We start from the raw sequence: 16,070 nt of genomic DNA on the forward strand, positions 1-16,070 counted from the left end.
GATCGCTTCTTCCTTTGCTGGAATTGCCATCTTTGCTGCTCTCGGCTTCTGAATTCGTACCTTTCAATAGCCTCATAGTCTAGAAGCCCTAATGTTGTAAGACACGTGACTGCATTCCTAAATTCTATCTCTGGTTCCTTCACTGCTTCCCAAACTGACCTGCTTACACTGCACTACGCATATGCACAAGTAAAATTAAAAACAATCACAATTATACAATTCAAATTATACATTTTTTTGAAAGGATATATTCAAATTATACATGGTATTAGCTTACACTTTTTTTAAACCATACATTTCTAAAATATGTAATGGTTTCTCATTATATACACACACACACACACACACGATAGAATAAAGAGTGTGCATAATGGATCAAACGCCAGGCTTGTTTGGATAGCATGGCTAAATTAAACGCTTGGACGTCCCTAAACCCCATCCCGCCTCTATCCTTCGGAGTACATAGCTTCTTCTAGTTAATCCAGTGAATTTTCTTCTCATCCTTTGTTTGGCCCTGCCAATATTTTGCCAAGCTTGAATTAATGGTATTGCGTAGTGCTGTCAGAATTTTAAAGATGCTCATAGAGTATGTGGGAATTGCTTGTACTATTGTTTTGATTAACACCTTACGCCCAGCTTTCGAGATAAATTTTTCGTAATTTTTTCCCGAAGATCCTTCAAGGTGTTAATTTTTGATCTTCCACCAACCATAGACAGCCCCAAATATTTTTCACAATCTTCCATATTTCTCTCTTGCATCAAGCCTTGTATATCCTGCTTAACTTCCACTCTAGTATTACAGCTAATAGCTTAGTCTTGCCAGACCAATTCTTTCTTGAAGCAAGTGCTGTGCATCTTAAATGAAGGTAGTGAGCCTGGGCAAAATTAAATGCATACCAATCATGGTCCCCAAATTTAGATTTAAATGCACTTTAATATCCTTACTTTGGTCCCCCTAAGGTTAAAATTTTGGTTCCCAAAAAATATATTATATGTGAGGTAATTTTAAATTGGAAATTCTAATTTCATAATTTTTTTTTTTTTTTGCTAAAGAAGATCCTATGTACTTCCCCCTAATAAGTCCTATACTCCTATGTACATATGCTTCTTCTCACAAAACCATTTAAAATTTTCTCTTAAAATAATTTTTTTCTCTTTTAATTTGATCCTGTTGGTCCTATCCCATGATCGCAACACACACACATACGTAATACATATATTGAGAACACCAGATTATACCATTGAGTTCCCTTTTATAAATATATATATATATATATATATATATATATATATATATACCATTGAATTATAAGGAAATTATTAATTAAAAAACCCCACACACATATACTTGATACATTTTTAGTAGGGGGAGAGAAGATTCAAATCTAGAATATGTCTATTAAAAATACCCAGCTATACTATTGAATTACAAAGCAATTATTAATTAAATTAATTATTGATTAATTGAAATTGAATATTAAAAAAAAAAAAAAGGTTTGATTACACATATAGTTCTCAGCCTATGCCCCATGTTTCAAATTGATCCTCATCTTTTGAATTTGTTTCATTTTAGTCTGTATACTTTAAATTTGTGTAAAAAATATCCTTACCGTAATTTTTTTTTTTTTTTGAGTTGTTCAACTAATCTTATTGATTTTAATAGTAGAAAAGGAGGGAAAAATTATTTTTTATTTTTTATTTTTTTGATTTAGGGAAGAAATTAGTTATTCAAATATTCAAATAGTAGGACAGAGGCCTTTTTGACATGGTGAAAACAACAAATCTTTCAAATATAATGACAAAAGTAAAATATTTAAAGGGATAGAGGCTATTTTAAATATATGGGATAAAGATTAAGGAGTAAGTATGTAATTATAAAAAACAAAGCTCCATAATTTTTAATACACATGTAATAATATAATATAATATAAACCGAGAGTTGTAAAAATATTAATATATTAATTTTTTTTTTTTTTTTTGAGCATATTTGCTTGATAGTTTTCTTTTGAAAATGGTCAATGATGAGATTGAGATCACATCCCAAAATGTCGCCCTCCCTTAATAAGAGGGATATTTATTGAATCATTGATGAGGTAGGTTCAAATCATAGAAATCACGGGTCTAATGTGACATTCCCAAATAGAAAGGAATCTTTTTTTTAACAAAGAAATCATGGCCGATTTGGCACCGCTGAGCTTGCTTTGCTTTGCTTGTTAAGGTTGGTGAAGAAGTCTGTGGGTTCTCTCAACTTCGATCTATAAATCTTTATCCAAAAAAAAAAAAAACTCTTCGATCTATATACATAGGCTAAATTTAAGTTTCAACTTTCAACTTTATTTTATATATATATATATATATAAAAGACAAAACTTAAGTATAGTACTTTAAATGTTGTTCCTTAGGATAAAAGGGCCAGGAATCTAAGAAACAATACCTAAGTCATATATATATATATATACACACACATATATGGCGCGCTCTCCTACCATAGATTCTCTTTAATTTGTGGGTTTCTCATGTCATTTTTATCCGAATCATAATTCATGGGAACAACCATGCTACAAGCTAGGCCTCATTAATTTATAGCTCCAAACTTATGGCCTATTTGGAAGTAAAAAAAAGGAGGAAGATTAGAGTAAAGGGAGGGAGAGTAATTCAATTACTCTGTTTAGAAGTTTTTTAAAGGAGAAGGGGGAGGGGTTTGGAGGGGTTTCAACTACCTCTAACCCGTCATTTTTAATTCCCCCAAATTGGAGAAATTTGGAGGGAGAGTAGAGTCGATAAATTATTGACTAAATGAATTTCTCAATTTATCCTTTTTAAATTAACAAAATTACAACAAATAATTTTTGTTTATTTCCTGAGGTGAATGAAAAAATAAAAATAAAAATAAATTGCTAATAAACAGGACCTCACACCTTTTGTAGTTGTACATTCGCACCGTTTGTCGGTGCCGTAATTCTGCACAGAAACTGGCTAGTCGCATCTCGGACTCACCGCCGGCGACACCTTGTTTGTATTCCGGCGAGGACCAGGCCTCAATCTGAAGCTCGAAGGCAGCGATTCGTTTCCACCGCGACTAATGCGGCTCACCGAAGACCTTGCTAGCTTCATTACGACGATCGGAGACTCGCAGTTCCGATCGTAAACGAAGTTTTGGTGGCTCATTTGGTTTTTAGCATTCTTCAAATGCAAAAGGCCTCTGAGCTGCAGAGCTTCGAGAATATGCTTCAAAGTCTCCAAATCTTTGGATGGTTCTTCAATCCCTCGCATTGATTTGACAACAAAAACGCACCGTTTGTCGGCGCCGGAACTCTACACAGCCGTTGATCGGGGACACAAGACGGCGGCGTCGATGCTGTGGCAGACATGACGTTAGGGTTTTCATTTGATTGGTTCGGGTTGTGGTTGCTTGACTCTTTTTTTTTTTTTGGGGGTAAGGCGGTTGCTTGACTTTCTCCCTATGTGAAGCACTGAAGCTTCTTGAAAATTTTCCATAAAAAAAAAAAAAAAAAAAAAAAAATTTATTATAATTTTTTGAGGTAATAAAAATTATATTATAATAATTAATAGTAGTTTTATACTTTTATTAGTGGTATTTGATGGAATGAGAATGTTGATTAAATAATTATTTAATCTAACAAATTAATCATAGACCAATGTTGCAAGTTCATTTTCAAATAGGGGTAAATTTGTCTATTTTAATAATTTCCTCTTCTCTCCATTCTAATTTTTAAAACATCCAAACAAGGGGACAGGCTAATTACTCCCTTCCCCTTACTAATTTTAAAAACATCCAAACAAGGTGGAGGGGAACTATTCCCCTCTACTCTCTTCCCCACTACTCTCCTCCCTTTTCCTTCCTCTCTAAACTTCCAAACAGGCCATTAAATCCCATACATTTTTTTTTTAGAGTGCAAGAAAGCCAAAGCAGGTTTTTGTTTCTTTTTTTCCCCCCTTTCCTTTGTTTGCTAGCAATAAGGGAAGGGGAAAAAAAGTATCCATACGCAAATTTAAGCAGTTATATTCTCTAAAACTTGATTAGTGAAATTTAGTATTGAAAAATCAATTTACCCAACTTGCCATTTTCAAAAACCAATTAATGAAATTTCATAAGAATTTGTCAATAGTTTTTTAACCAAGCTATATTACTCGATCCTCACTCTCACTTATTAGAAGCAATTAAATAAATTTTAAAATACTTGTACGTTTTAAGACCCCTTAAAACACAATCAAATTAACCTAGTTAATTAGTCAAGTGATTACTTAGTCAAATTATCAGATCTAGGTTAACACAAATATATCATATCATTGTAAAGTGCGGAAAAATAAAAAACACAATGATATGATAATCTAGGAAAATCAAACCGGTAAAAAACCTGGGGAAGATTTAACCTAGCTATCCTCAAGGTAAAACAAATCCACTATGAAAGAATTAAAGTTTACACAATAGTGACTGTACGGCACCGAGACCCCAAAGCCCATACCGGCATTAAGCCCAAGCCCATACAGGTCCTGGGCCCAGGCCCTTATCGGTTTTGGATGCAGGCCCAGCGGAAAGGTCCAGTTACCCTACGCCTTTCTTGACACTGCCTTAACGTGAAAACAAGTTTTGGGGTCTGAGTTCCAACAGACGATCGGTTTAACTTTCCCGGGCAAGCGAATTGGCCGTGTCCGGGAAACTCATGATATGCACGGGAAACTGAGTTGCCGAACATAATCCATCAAGCAGGAACCAAGTTCCAAGGTCATAAATGCTGCACCGCCCTCTCACCTAAACATCCACTTTCACCAGATAATACTGGACCCTTAGTAGCACTAACGGTGGCTGTAATCATAATCTCCCCACTAACCTTGGCAATAAATAGAAGAAATTGGGGAGAAGAAGGGGTTCAGAAAAATTGAGAGAAAACCATCAAGTGAGAAAGAATAAACTGAGTGTTGCTTTGAGTCTCTCTGCCGAGAACGACCCAAAGTAGGAAATCCTTAAACCCATTACAAATAAATTGTGAGCCCAAGTAATCTAAGGCCCAGAAGTCTCGTACTTGGTTCTTACAGTGACTTAGACCACTAACATCCTATTGCTACCTCGAGTAGGAAACTTACTATCACGACCACGTAACAGTTTCGAGTCCACGGACTACTTCTTTCTTGGATTCACAGCAAGTACAAGCACTCCCACTTATGTATCTTTAAGCTCTTGAAATAGCAACTGAATTGATCACTGAGCTCTTGACATCAATCTAGATCTTGATAACCCTAAGTGTGTATGAAGGCAAACACCTCTAGATCTTACAAGAGATTCACACACACAGCATAAAAAGCAACCTCAAAACGTGGCTAAGGTTTTTCCTTTTATACTTAAGGAAAAACATAAAACCCTACACAGTAAATCCTGTAGTACACTCGATTCCAACTTTACACATAAACATACTTTGAGTAAGCCTAAAACAAGACTAAACGTTTTGTAAGGTTGAATTTATTCAACCATCTAATTGGCTTTATTCCGTGCCAAATTTGCTTGTAATTCAGCATTTAGAAACCCTGTATTTAGGTGGGATTATTGTAAGGGTAGTGAGTGAGATAGAGTGAAGATTGCTCAAGAGTGTGCAAGAAAACAGAGTGTCGCGGCTGGGACTCGCGGGTGGACTCGCGGCTTCAACCCGCCAGAAGATGCACACGTGCCAAGCATGCTGGAAGATGAACAGTCATGCTAGCTGGAGCACTACAGGACAAAACAGGACAACTGGCCATACGGTTAACTCGCGACTGGAACTCGCGACTTAGTCAAGCCGCGAGGTCAAGCCGCGAGCCACCCCTGTTTTGGAAAAACCTGACGTTTCACATTCCTCTTCACTCCAGTATAAATACCCTTTTAACCCACGATTGAAAGAGAGCTTCCAGAGAGAATTTTGAGAGAGAAACCCTAAAGAAAAACAAGATTGTTTCACACACAATCCCTACCTTAGAGTCTCATCAAATTCCCTCACTCTCTTCCTCTCCATTGTTAAATCCTTGAGAGGCATTATACCAAACTTGGTTCTCACCATTATCATCTCTGTGAGATAGTCGTTTGGAGTTCTGGGAAGCAGTTAGGAAGGAGCCAATCTTCATTGGTTGATGCTACGGTCTAGTAGCGGAATCCGGAAAGCTAGAAAAGAAAAAGGTTCGGCGCAACCTCGTTGGAGCAAGAAGCTTGGAGGGCTTAGGTGCACTAGGTAGATTAGGCTTGGAGGGTCTATTGCTGTCCTTGTATCCCAACTGTATTTTCTAGTGGATTGATTACCGCTTGGAGGGCGGCGGAGAGGTTTTTCGCCGAGGTCTTCGGTTTCCTCTTCGATAACACATCGGGTGTTATCTTTGTGTTTGCATCTTCCTTCCTCTCTATCTCTGCCTTTACATTATCTGCTGTGGTTTATTTTGTTATGGCTTAGATAGTTGTTTAACCAATTTCATATTATAGCATATGTTAAGTTTCCGCACACTTGTTGTTTGACATATTGCTTGGGTTGGTTAAGTTGGTTTTTGGGGGTCTAAACGTTCAAAAGTGTTTTTGTACACGTTTTTGAACTTTCACGTTTTGATCATGGTTTGCCAACATTACAAAATAAATTTCTAATATATTTGAACCTAAAGTCTTAGAACCCAACAAACTCCCCCTTTGGCAATCCGTGACAAAACACAAACTAAACAAAATGTTCAAAGTTTACAAAAACAGCCCATTACAATAACATTGCCCGTCAAACAAATCTACAAGACATATATCATGAATAACCCCATAAATATAAATCAATAATCAATGTAGCACAATGTGAAATAAGAAACAAAAATAAACACATCAAAGTATCTCCCCCTATTAAAGACAACTCAAATAAAACAAAATACATCATGAGCCAAAAAATATAAATACAAGATGAAGCACCTAGATACAATCTAAAAGCTCCACAGCTCCAAAACAACAAAAATCTCCCCCTATCAACAAAATCTCCTATCCCCTATCCAAATGTACTTCCCCTTTTTGTGACGAATTGCCAAAGGGCAATCATAACTCATCATCAAAAGGAGGTGGCGGAGGTGATTGTCTAAGACTTTCCAAATCCGCTCACAAATATCGAAGCTCATCAAGCATGTCCACCAAAAGCTGACCATGAGCCGCTTGAACGGTCATGACAGTCTCCAACATACGACAAATGTCAAAATCATCCGAAGTAGAAGGTGGAGGAACAGTAGCAGCAATCGGATCCACATACGCATCAGCAGCCGGATCACCTAAAGAAGAAGGAGGACGAGGAGGAGGGGCAACACCAAAAGACTCAACCCTAGGGCGTTTAGAGTTAGCTCTCATTTGAGCAGCCCTCTGTCGAAGGAAGGTGGCACCTATAAGAGTTATAATATGAACAGGCTCAAACGCCGGAAACTGCTTTAACCCTAAATGTAAAAAATCCGATGAATAAAAACCGGAAAGAAAAGAGCATGAGAAGAAGAACTACTCCTATGAACCTCAATCAAAGAACGAATGAAAGGATGAGGAAAACTCATAGGAGCGTCTATGACAAGGGCATTAAAAAAACACACATCTCTCTAAAGGAATGGTGTGCAAATGAGATATGGGCCAAATAGAATGGCAAGAAATCCGAAAAAAGAGATAGTAAATCTCGGTCAACTTGTGAAAGGTGATCCGAGTATCAAAACCCCACTGGATAGAAGATCCAGTAAGATATGACATGATGTCATTCAGGAGAGGAGACTCATCATAAAGATAGACGGGATGCTGGACTAGTGGCACCCCAAAAGCACCGGCCACTACCATAGGAGTAATGGTGTACCCTTCACCCCATATCCAACTCTTCACCTGAGTGTTGGAATCATAGGAGTGGACAGAGAGGTTCGAGTAGAACTTTCTAATCAAGGTAGCCAGAGGTGGATGGTCAATATTTATCAATGGTAACCAGCCCCTACGCTCAAAGTTTCTTCTAATCTCCTGATCAAGCTTATCTAAAAGAACCTTTCTCTCAGCCCATACAGATCGAAGAAGGTTCAACTTCTCAAACGTTCCCAGGTTTTTCTCACTCAGAAACCTATCACTCTCAAAGGTGAGGGTAGAAGAAGAGGAGGCTTTCCTATTTGCTCTAGTCTTCCTAGTCATGATGCTAAGGAAGGACAAGACAGACACAAAAGAGACAAAGAAGGAAAAATAAGGAAAAACCAAGGGCAGACTGCAAGTTAGCACAAAAATTATAGAAAATAACAATCTATATGATGCATGAACAATATCAACACATGATGCATGCACTAATGCATTGAGAATGAGTTCAATTTGACTTTGAAATTACAAAATTGGCTTGAGTATAGAGTTTATATCAAAAAACCCAAAATTTGAAAACCCATTTTAAAAAACTCAACAATTTGATCAATTGATCATTACACAAGATAGATAATAGTATATAATGATAAAATGAATCAACCCAACAAGCCAATTTCATCACAATATGCTTAATTGAACAAATCCCTAATTCAGGTAGTTTCAAGCCCTTGAAAATTCAAATTTTCCCAAATCAAAAAATTGATCAAATTAATTCACAAAGATCAGTTTTATATCATCCCACAACAAAAACCCAATGATCAATTTTGAAAGAAAAGGTTGAAATCAACAAAAAACCCCAATTTTCCTTAGGTTCGAAAACACCCTTAAATGCATGAAAAAAAATGCATGATATATGAAAATAAATGAAAAAAGAAGAGTAAAAGGGTCTTACTGGTGTATGAAGACAAAAACCCTTGAAAGAAATTGAGGGAAAATGACAAAAAAATTGAGCTTTGAATCTTGACAGATCGAATAGAGCGAGAAAAAGTTTTTGAAAAGTTTGAATAGTGATAGAACATGTGAAAACTTAAGATTTTAAAAAACTCTCTGTGCGATTTTTGATTGATCGAAAAACAAATTCGATCAATCGAAAATTACCTTTGATTGATCCAACAGCGATCGAGCAGCGATCGAATCAGACAAATTCAAGACAAAATTTTAATCGTAATTTCGATCGGTTTAGAGGCAGTTTCGATCGATGAAATTCTGGAAAAATAAAATTTTTGAAAAACAAAGCAATTTTATGTAGAAACTCCTCAAAGCATAGTATTTTATGAATCAAATGCATTAGTATGAGATGAAATGCCTTTCAAAAACACTTGAATTTAACCCAAATCTCCCAAATAATAAGATTTTCAATCAATTTTCCTTAAATTCTCAAACTTCAAACACATTTTGCATTAATTTCAAGAAATTTTCAATCTTGAATGGACAAAACAAAATTACACACAATAACATGTACAAAATTTAGCAAAGAGTAACTTGTGTAGTGTGCAACTAGCAAAATTTTGAGATACATGTGAGGTGATATGTGAATAGTAATCAAGCAAAATTTCTACAAAATTCACTATATAAATTTGAAAGAGACTATCACCTAAAGAGTTACATCATATAACTCCCACATCTCCTAGAAAACAAGCTTGCTATCATGTAAGTTACTTGATTTGCCTCATAATGTACACACCAATTTTATTTGTTTAGAAACTTATTAAAATAGCCAAGATAATGTACACACCAATTTTAATTGATTGAATTAGTTATAGTCCAATAATATACACACCAATTTTAGCATTTAAACCAAGGCTACACCTTATGTTCTTTTTGTGCATGTGCTATACTTTCTCGAGCACAAAATCATACGATATGCACTAAGGTGTTTATGATTGGCTAGTAAATAGTGGTGAGATGGTTATTTATGCCTTTCTCAATAAGTTCAAGTTCGACAATCAAAGGCATGTGACTTCAAGATCAGGACAAAGTGATCAAAACTATAAATATCTTCCCACACAACATGCACTACAATTCTTCAACTAGTAAAGTGCAATAAATAAGCTCATCGAAGCTAAACAAGGTACATAAACATGTTATGTAAAGATAAATTGGCCAACCTAGATTTCAAATCCAAAAAAAAATGCAAAACACATTTTGCTTCCCTTTTCCTTTTTTTTTTTTTTTTTTTTTTTTTTTTTTTTTTTTTTTGATTTCACAAAACAGAAAATAAAATACATATACCATGAATAACCTTATAATATAAATCAATAACCAATGTAGCACATGTGAAACAAGAAACAATAAAGAAACAAAAAACAAAGTAAGAAACATAAAACAAAGTGTCTCCCCCTAACATATACAACCCATAAAAAATAAATACATCAGGACCAAAACAAATACATCATGAGCCAAAAAAAAAAAATATACCATGAAACTCCTAGATACAATCTAACAAAACTCCCCCTATCTACATCAATATGCACTCCCCCTTTTTGTGACAAATTGCCAAAGGGCAATCAAGGCTCATCATCTAAAGGAGGTGGTGGAGAAGACCGCCGAGCACTCACCAAATCTGCGTGCAATGCTTGAAGCTCCATGAGCACATCCACCAAAAGTTGTCCATGTGCCACCTGAACGGTTATGACAGTATCCCCCACATACTCTGAATGGATGAATCACTCGATGAAGAAGATGGAGGATCAACAACGGCAATGGGATCGACAAACTCCTCAGCTATGGGGTCACCTGAAGGAGGATGAGATGCAACACCTATGGAAGACTCTACTCAAGGGCGTTTAAAGCTAGCTTTCATCTGAGCTACTTTTTGCCTAAGGAATGTGGCACCTATGGGAGCTATGATATAGACAGAATCAGATGCAGGAAACTCCTCTAATCCTAAATGTAACAAAATCCTATGAATAAACACCGGAAAGAAAAGACCATGTGATTTAGAACTACTCCTATGAACCTCAACTAAAGAACGAATGAAAAGAGGAGGAAAACACATAGGAGTATCAGTCACAAGAGCATACAAAAAAGCACATCGCTCAATAGGAATGGTGTGCAAGTGAGAGATAGGCCAAATCGAATGACAAGAAATCTGGAAAAACAAGTAATTGAGCTCAGTAAGCTCATGGGAGGTGATACGAGGATCAGTATCCCAACTAATAGAAGTATCGATGAGATATGACATAATGTCATTGAGAGGAAGGGTCTTAGAATAAGGGTACACAGGCTGTCATACCAAAGGTACACAAAGAGCAGAGGCCACTACTGAAGGAGTAATGACATACTCTTCACCCCTTATCCAACTCATCACATAGTGAGTGTTGGAATCATCAAAGTGGACGGAGAGGTTCGAATAGAACTCTCTTATCAAGGTAGCCAGAGGAGGGTACTCAATGTCCATAAGAGGTAACCAACCCCTACGCTCAAAATTCCTCCTAATCTCCCCATCAAGCTCATCTAGAATCACCTTCCACTCAGCCCAAATAGACCTAAAAATATTAAGCTTCTCATAGGTCTCTTGGTTTTTCTCAAACCTAACCTCTCACTATCGAAAGCCGGGGTAGAGGGGGTGGTGGTGGTTTTCTTGTTGGCTCTAGTCTTCCTGACCATGATGCTAAGGGTTGGAAAGGAAAGATAAAAACAAAAACCAAAGAAAAAAAAGAAAAGAAAACCCAAGGCAGATTGCATTAAAAAGGGTTAGATAAAACAATAAAAAAAAAAAAAAAAATCTATATGATGCATGACATGAATGCACAAATGATGCAAGCCCTAATGCATTGAAAATTATTCAATTATACATTATAAACCAACAATTGACTTGAACATAGAGTTTTAGTACAAAATCCCCAAATTTTGAAAAACCCAATTTCAAAAATCCCAACAAATTGATCAATTTATCATTACACTAGTTAGATAACATCATATAATGACATAATCAATCAATAACACAAGTCAATTTCATCAATTTTAGCCCAATTGAACAAAATCCCCAATTTCTTAAACTTTCAAGCCCTAGAATTTCAAATTTTTCCCAAATCACAAAATGAATTAAATTAACACATGAGAATCATGTTAATAACATTTAGAGACAAAAACCCAATGATCAAATGTGAGAGAAAATAACTTAAAATTCAAAACCCCAAAAAGTATGAGTTCGAAAATTTCAACTAAAATGCATGAAAAATGTGAATAAAATGAAAAAGAAAGGATAAAAGAGACTTACAAGCATAAGAAGACAAAAACCCTTGAGAAATTTTAAGAAGAAAATGACAAATTTGGCTTAGATTGGATCGGTTGAAGAGGAACAGTCAAAGAGCTTTTGAAAAGATTTGAAAAGTGTGAAGAGAAAAACCTTTTTAAAAACTCAGAGTACGAATTTTGATCGTTCGAAAATTAGATTCGATCGATCGAAAAGTAGTTTCGATTGATCCAGCATCAATCGAGCCAGACAGATTCAAACCTAAATTTTTATCGCATTTTCGATCGGTCGAGCAACAGGTTCGATTGATCGAAAATATGGAAAACTCAGATTTTTGAAAAACAGAGCATTTTAATGCAAAAGCTCCTCAAAGCACATTGTTTTATGAATGAAAAGTTTTTCCAAAACACTTGAATTCAACCCAGATTTCCCAAAAACAAGTTTTTCAACCAATTGTCCTAAAAAACTCAAACATTAAACACATTTTGCATTGAAATCAAGGAATTCTTAATCTTAGATGACCACAACAAGATCACACACAATATCATGTACTAAATTTAGCAAAGAATAACTTGTGTAGTGTGTGCAACTAGCAATAGCATGAGATACATGTGAGGTGATAAGTAAATAGTGATCAATCACAATTTTTACAAAATTCATCACATAAGTTTGAAAGTGGCTATCACCTAAAGAGTTACATCATATAACTCTCACATCTCCTAGAAAACAAGCTTGTAATCATGTAAATTTCTTGATTTGCCTCATAATGTACACACCAATTTTATTTCAATTTGAATTTATTATAGCCCAATAATGTACACACCAAGTTTGCCACTTGCTTACAAGAGTAGTCGGTTTCTCCCATCCATATTCAACGAAATTCCAAACTCTCTCATCAATTGATTTCAGGAATGCTTTCATCCTTACTTTCCAGTAGGCATAGTTGTTCCCATCAAAGTGAGGTGGGATCACAAGAGAGTGACCGTGTTCCATGACAACGGGGGTCAAGGATCAACTCTTAGATCAAATGATCTAAATACTAGAGCCAACATACTCTGATACCACTTGTACATTTTTAGACCCCTTAAAACACAAGTTGTTTAACCTAATATTAAGTCAAGTTGATTAACAAGTTCATTAATAAGATCATTCAAATCATATTATGTAAATAGTGCGGAAAAGTAAATAACACAACGATATGATAACTCAGGAAAACCAAACCGGTAAAAAATCTAAGGATGATTTAACCTAACTATCCTTAAGGTAAAATAGATCCACTATGAAAGAATTGAAATTTGTATAATAAGCTTTAGACCACTAATATCCTATTACTACCTTGGGTAGAAAACTTACTATTACGACCACATGATAGCTCCGAGTCCATGGACTACTTCTTTTCTTGATCCACAGCAACCACAAGTACTCCTACTTGTGTTTTTCTTTAAGCTCTTGAAATAGCAACCGAAGAGATCTCCAAGTTCTTGACATCAATCTTGATCTTGATAACCCTAAGTGTGTATGAAGGTAAACACCTCTAGATCTCATAGAAGATTCACACACACAGCATATCAACAACCTCTAAAATGTGGCTAGGGTTTTTCCTTTTATACTTAAAGAAAAACATAAAAACCTACACGTCATATGGGCTTGGGCTGAGTTGGAAATTCTGTAGAAAAAATAATCTGCACGAGGTTCGATCGATTGAGTCTAATTTTCGATCGATTGAGCCTTGCAAATTTAGTCTAATAAATTTTGAAATCACTCGATTCCAACTTTACACATAAACACACTTTGAGCAACCTAAATCTAGACTCTAAGTTTTGATCATGATTTGCCAACACATTACACATTGAAATTCTAATACATTTAGTTCCTAAAATCTTAGAACCTAACATATAGGTTTAAGTTTAAGCCACCTCGTACTTAATTAGTTATTAATTTGAAATGTTTACACTACTTGAAGGTTCAAATAAAAATAAAATAAAATAAAAACACCTTCTTATGTGCATTAGGATGTTATCATGTCCCATATATGAGAAGGCTACAAAACTTTTTTGTGTGTATATGATTAATACAAACGCCTTTACATACATTAATTGATAGGATTTATGGACATGTGGCATTAGAACATTCACATTCATGGCATATAGCGCAATGTGTAACAAAATAGAAATAAAGGAAGAAACTAATGTGTGAACACACAGGAAGAACAGAGAGAGAAATTGAGAGAAGAGATAAGAAACTTTCTCTAATTCTTGTATTAAATGAATCTGTACATACATCAAGCTTATATACATCTCTGAAATCAAATACCCAAAACAGAGAGCAACGGAATAACTGAAAGAATAACAGAAAAGGGAGAAGAAGCTAATGGAGTTAGTTACAACACGTGTGGGAGTTAGTTACAATACGTGTGACATAATCTGAGTTAAATAATCAACCAAGACTACATGCCATTTAGCTGCTCTTCTAAGTAGACTTATAGCTTAGCTTATTTGTAGTGTCGTTTTACTCCTCTTCTCATTCTTCTTATTCTCTGCTCCTTTCTTCTTTGTTGTCTGATACTCCCCCTCAAGATGAGACTCAGAATTATGTATGTTTAATACATTCATCTTGGAAATTAAGAACTTCAGCTCCTGACTGCATAATGCCTTGGTAAATAGATCTGCTAGCTGTGTATGTGTGGGAGTGAAGAATAAACGAATCACCTTTTCTTGTACCTTGTCTCTAACCAAGTGGCAGTCTACTTCTATGTGTTTTGTACATTCATGAAAGACAGGGTTCTCACCAATATAGATTGCTGCCTGGTTATCACAGAAAAGCATGCCCGGTTGTGGATGATCAACTTCAAAATCCTTTAACAAAGCCAACAGCCAAGTCATTTCACAAACACTTAAGGCCATTGCCCTATATTCAGCTTCAGCTGAGGATCTAGAAACTATGGATTGTTTCTTAGACTTCCATGAGATCAATGAGTCTCCTAAAAACACACAAAATCCAGTAGTAGACCTTCTGGTATCTACACAAGAGGCCCAATCTGCATCCGTGTAAGCCTTCAAATGCAAATCTGATTTTGATGATAGGAGAATGCCTTGGCCAGGGCATCCTTTAATGTATTGCAACACCTTGTAGGCTGCATCAAGATGTGGCTTTCTAGGCTTAGCCATGAATTGGCTTAGTTTATGAACTGAATAGGTAATATCTGGTCTTGTTATGGTTAGGTAAAGCAGTCTTCCAACTAATCTCCTATAAACACTCGGATCAGTCAACAATTCTCCTTGAAATTTGCTTAGTTTTAAGTTCTGTTCCATTGGTACTTTGCTGGGTTTGCAACCTGTCATTCCAGCATCTTTAAGAACACCTAATGCATACTTCCTTAGACATAATGAAATTCCTTTCTCTGATCTAGCAACCTCAAGACCAAGAAAGTATTTCAAATTACCAAGGTCTTTCAACTTGAATTCCTGATTCAAAGAAGTCTTAAGATCTTCAACTGCTTGAACATCATTACTTGCAATTAGAATGTCATCAACATAAACAAGTAATGCTATGAAAGTCTGATTGCACTTCTTAGTGAACAAGGAGTAATCTGATTTAGATTGCTTGAAACCATATTTTAAAATGGTTGAAGAGAACTTGGAGTACCACTGTCTTGATGCTTGCTTGAGACCATACAAAGACTTGTTAAGCTTGCAAACTAGGTTCTCCCCCTTGCTGTGAAATCCCTGAGGTAACTGCATATAGACTTCTTCATGGAGATCACCATTAAGAAAGGCATTGTTCACATCAAGTTGAACCAAATGCCAACCTCTCACAGCAGAAATGGCAAGAAGAGTTTTGACAGTAGTGAGCTTAGCAACAGGTGAGAAAGTATCAGTGAAGTCTAAACCAGCTTGTTAAGTGAAACCTTTGGCAACAAGCCTGGCTTTGTATCTGTCCAACGAGCCATCAGCATTGTATTTGACTCTATAGACCCATTTGCACCCAATGGCCCTTTTATGAGGAGGT

The 16,070-nt window shown here is 35.8% G+C and overlaps 1 protein-coding gene across 1 annotated transcript; it reads right to left on the reverse strand.

The window, feature by feature from the left end:
* Positions 1–14,548: 14,548 nt before the first annotated feature.
* On the reverse strand, positions 14,549–15,802 carry LOC126690059 (uncharacterized mitochondrial protein AtMg00810-like). The gene has a single exon (XM_050385195.1). It carries the CDS (start codon positions 15,800–15,802, stop codon positions 14,549–14,551), a length of 1,254 nt encoding a protein of 417 aa, XP_050241152.1.
* Positions 15,803–16,070: the final 268 nt, after the last annotated feature.

This window comes from Quercus robur, chromosome 6 (assembly GCF_932294415.1).
Source record: "Quercus robur chromosome 6, dhQueRobu3.1, whole genome shotgun sequence".
NCBI lineage: Eukaryota > Viridiplantae > Streptophyta > Magnoliopsida > Fagales > Fagaceae > Quercus > Quercus robur.

Bases quoted from the DNA above. Each gene is read 5' to 3' on its own strand.
- LOC126690059 (XM_050385195.1), bottom strand. From the start codon at position 15,802: ATGCAGTTACCTCAGGGATTTCACAGCAAGGGGGAGAACCTAGTTTGC.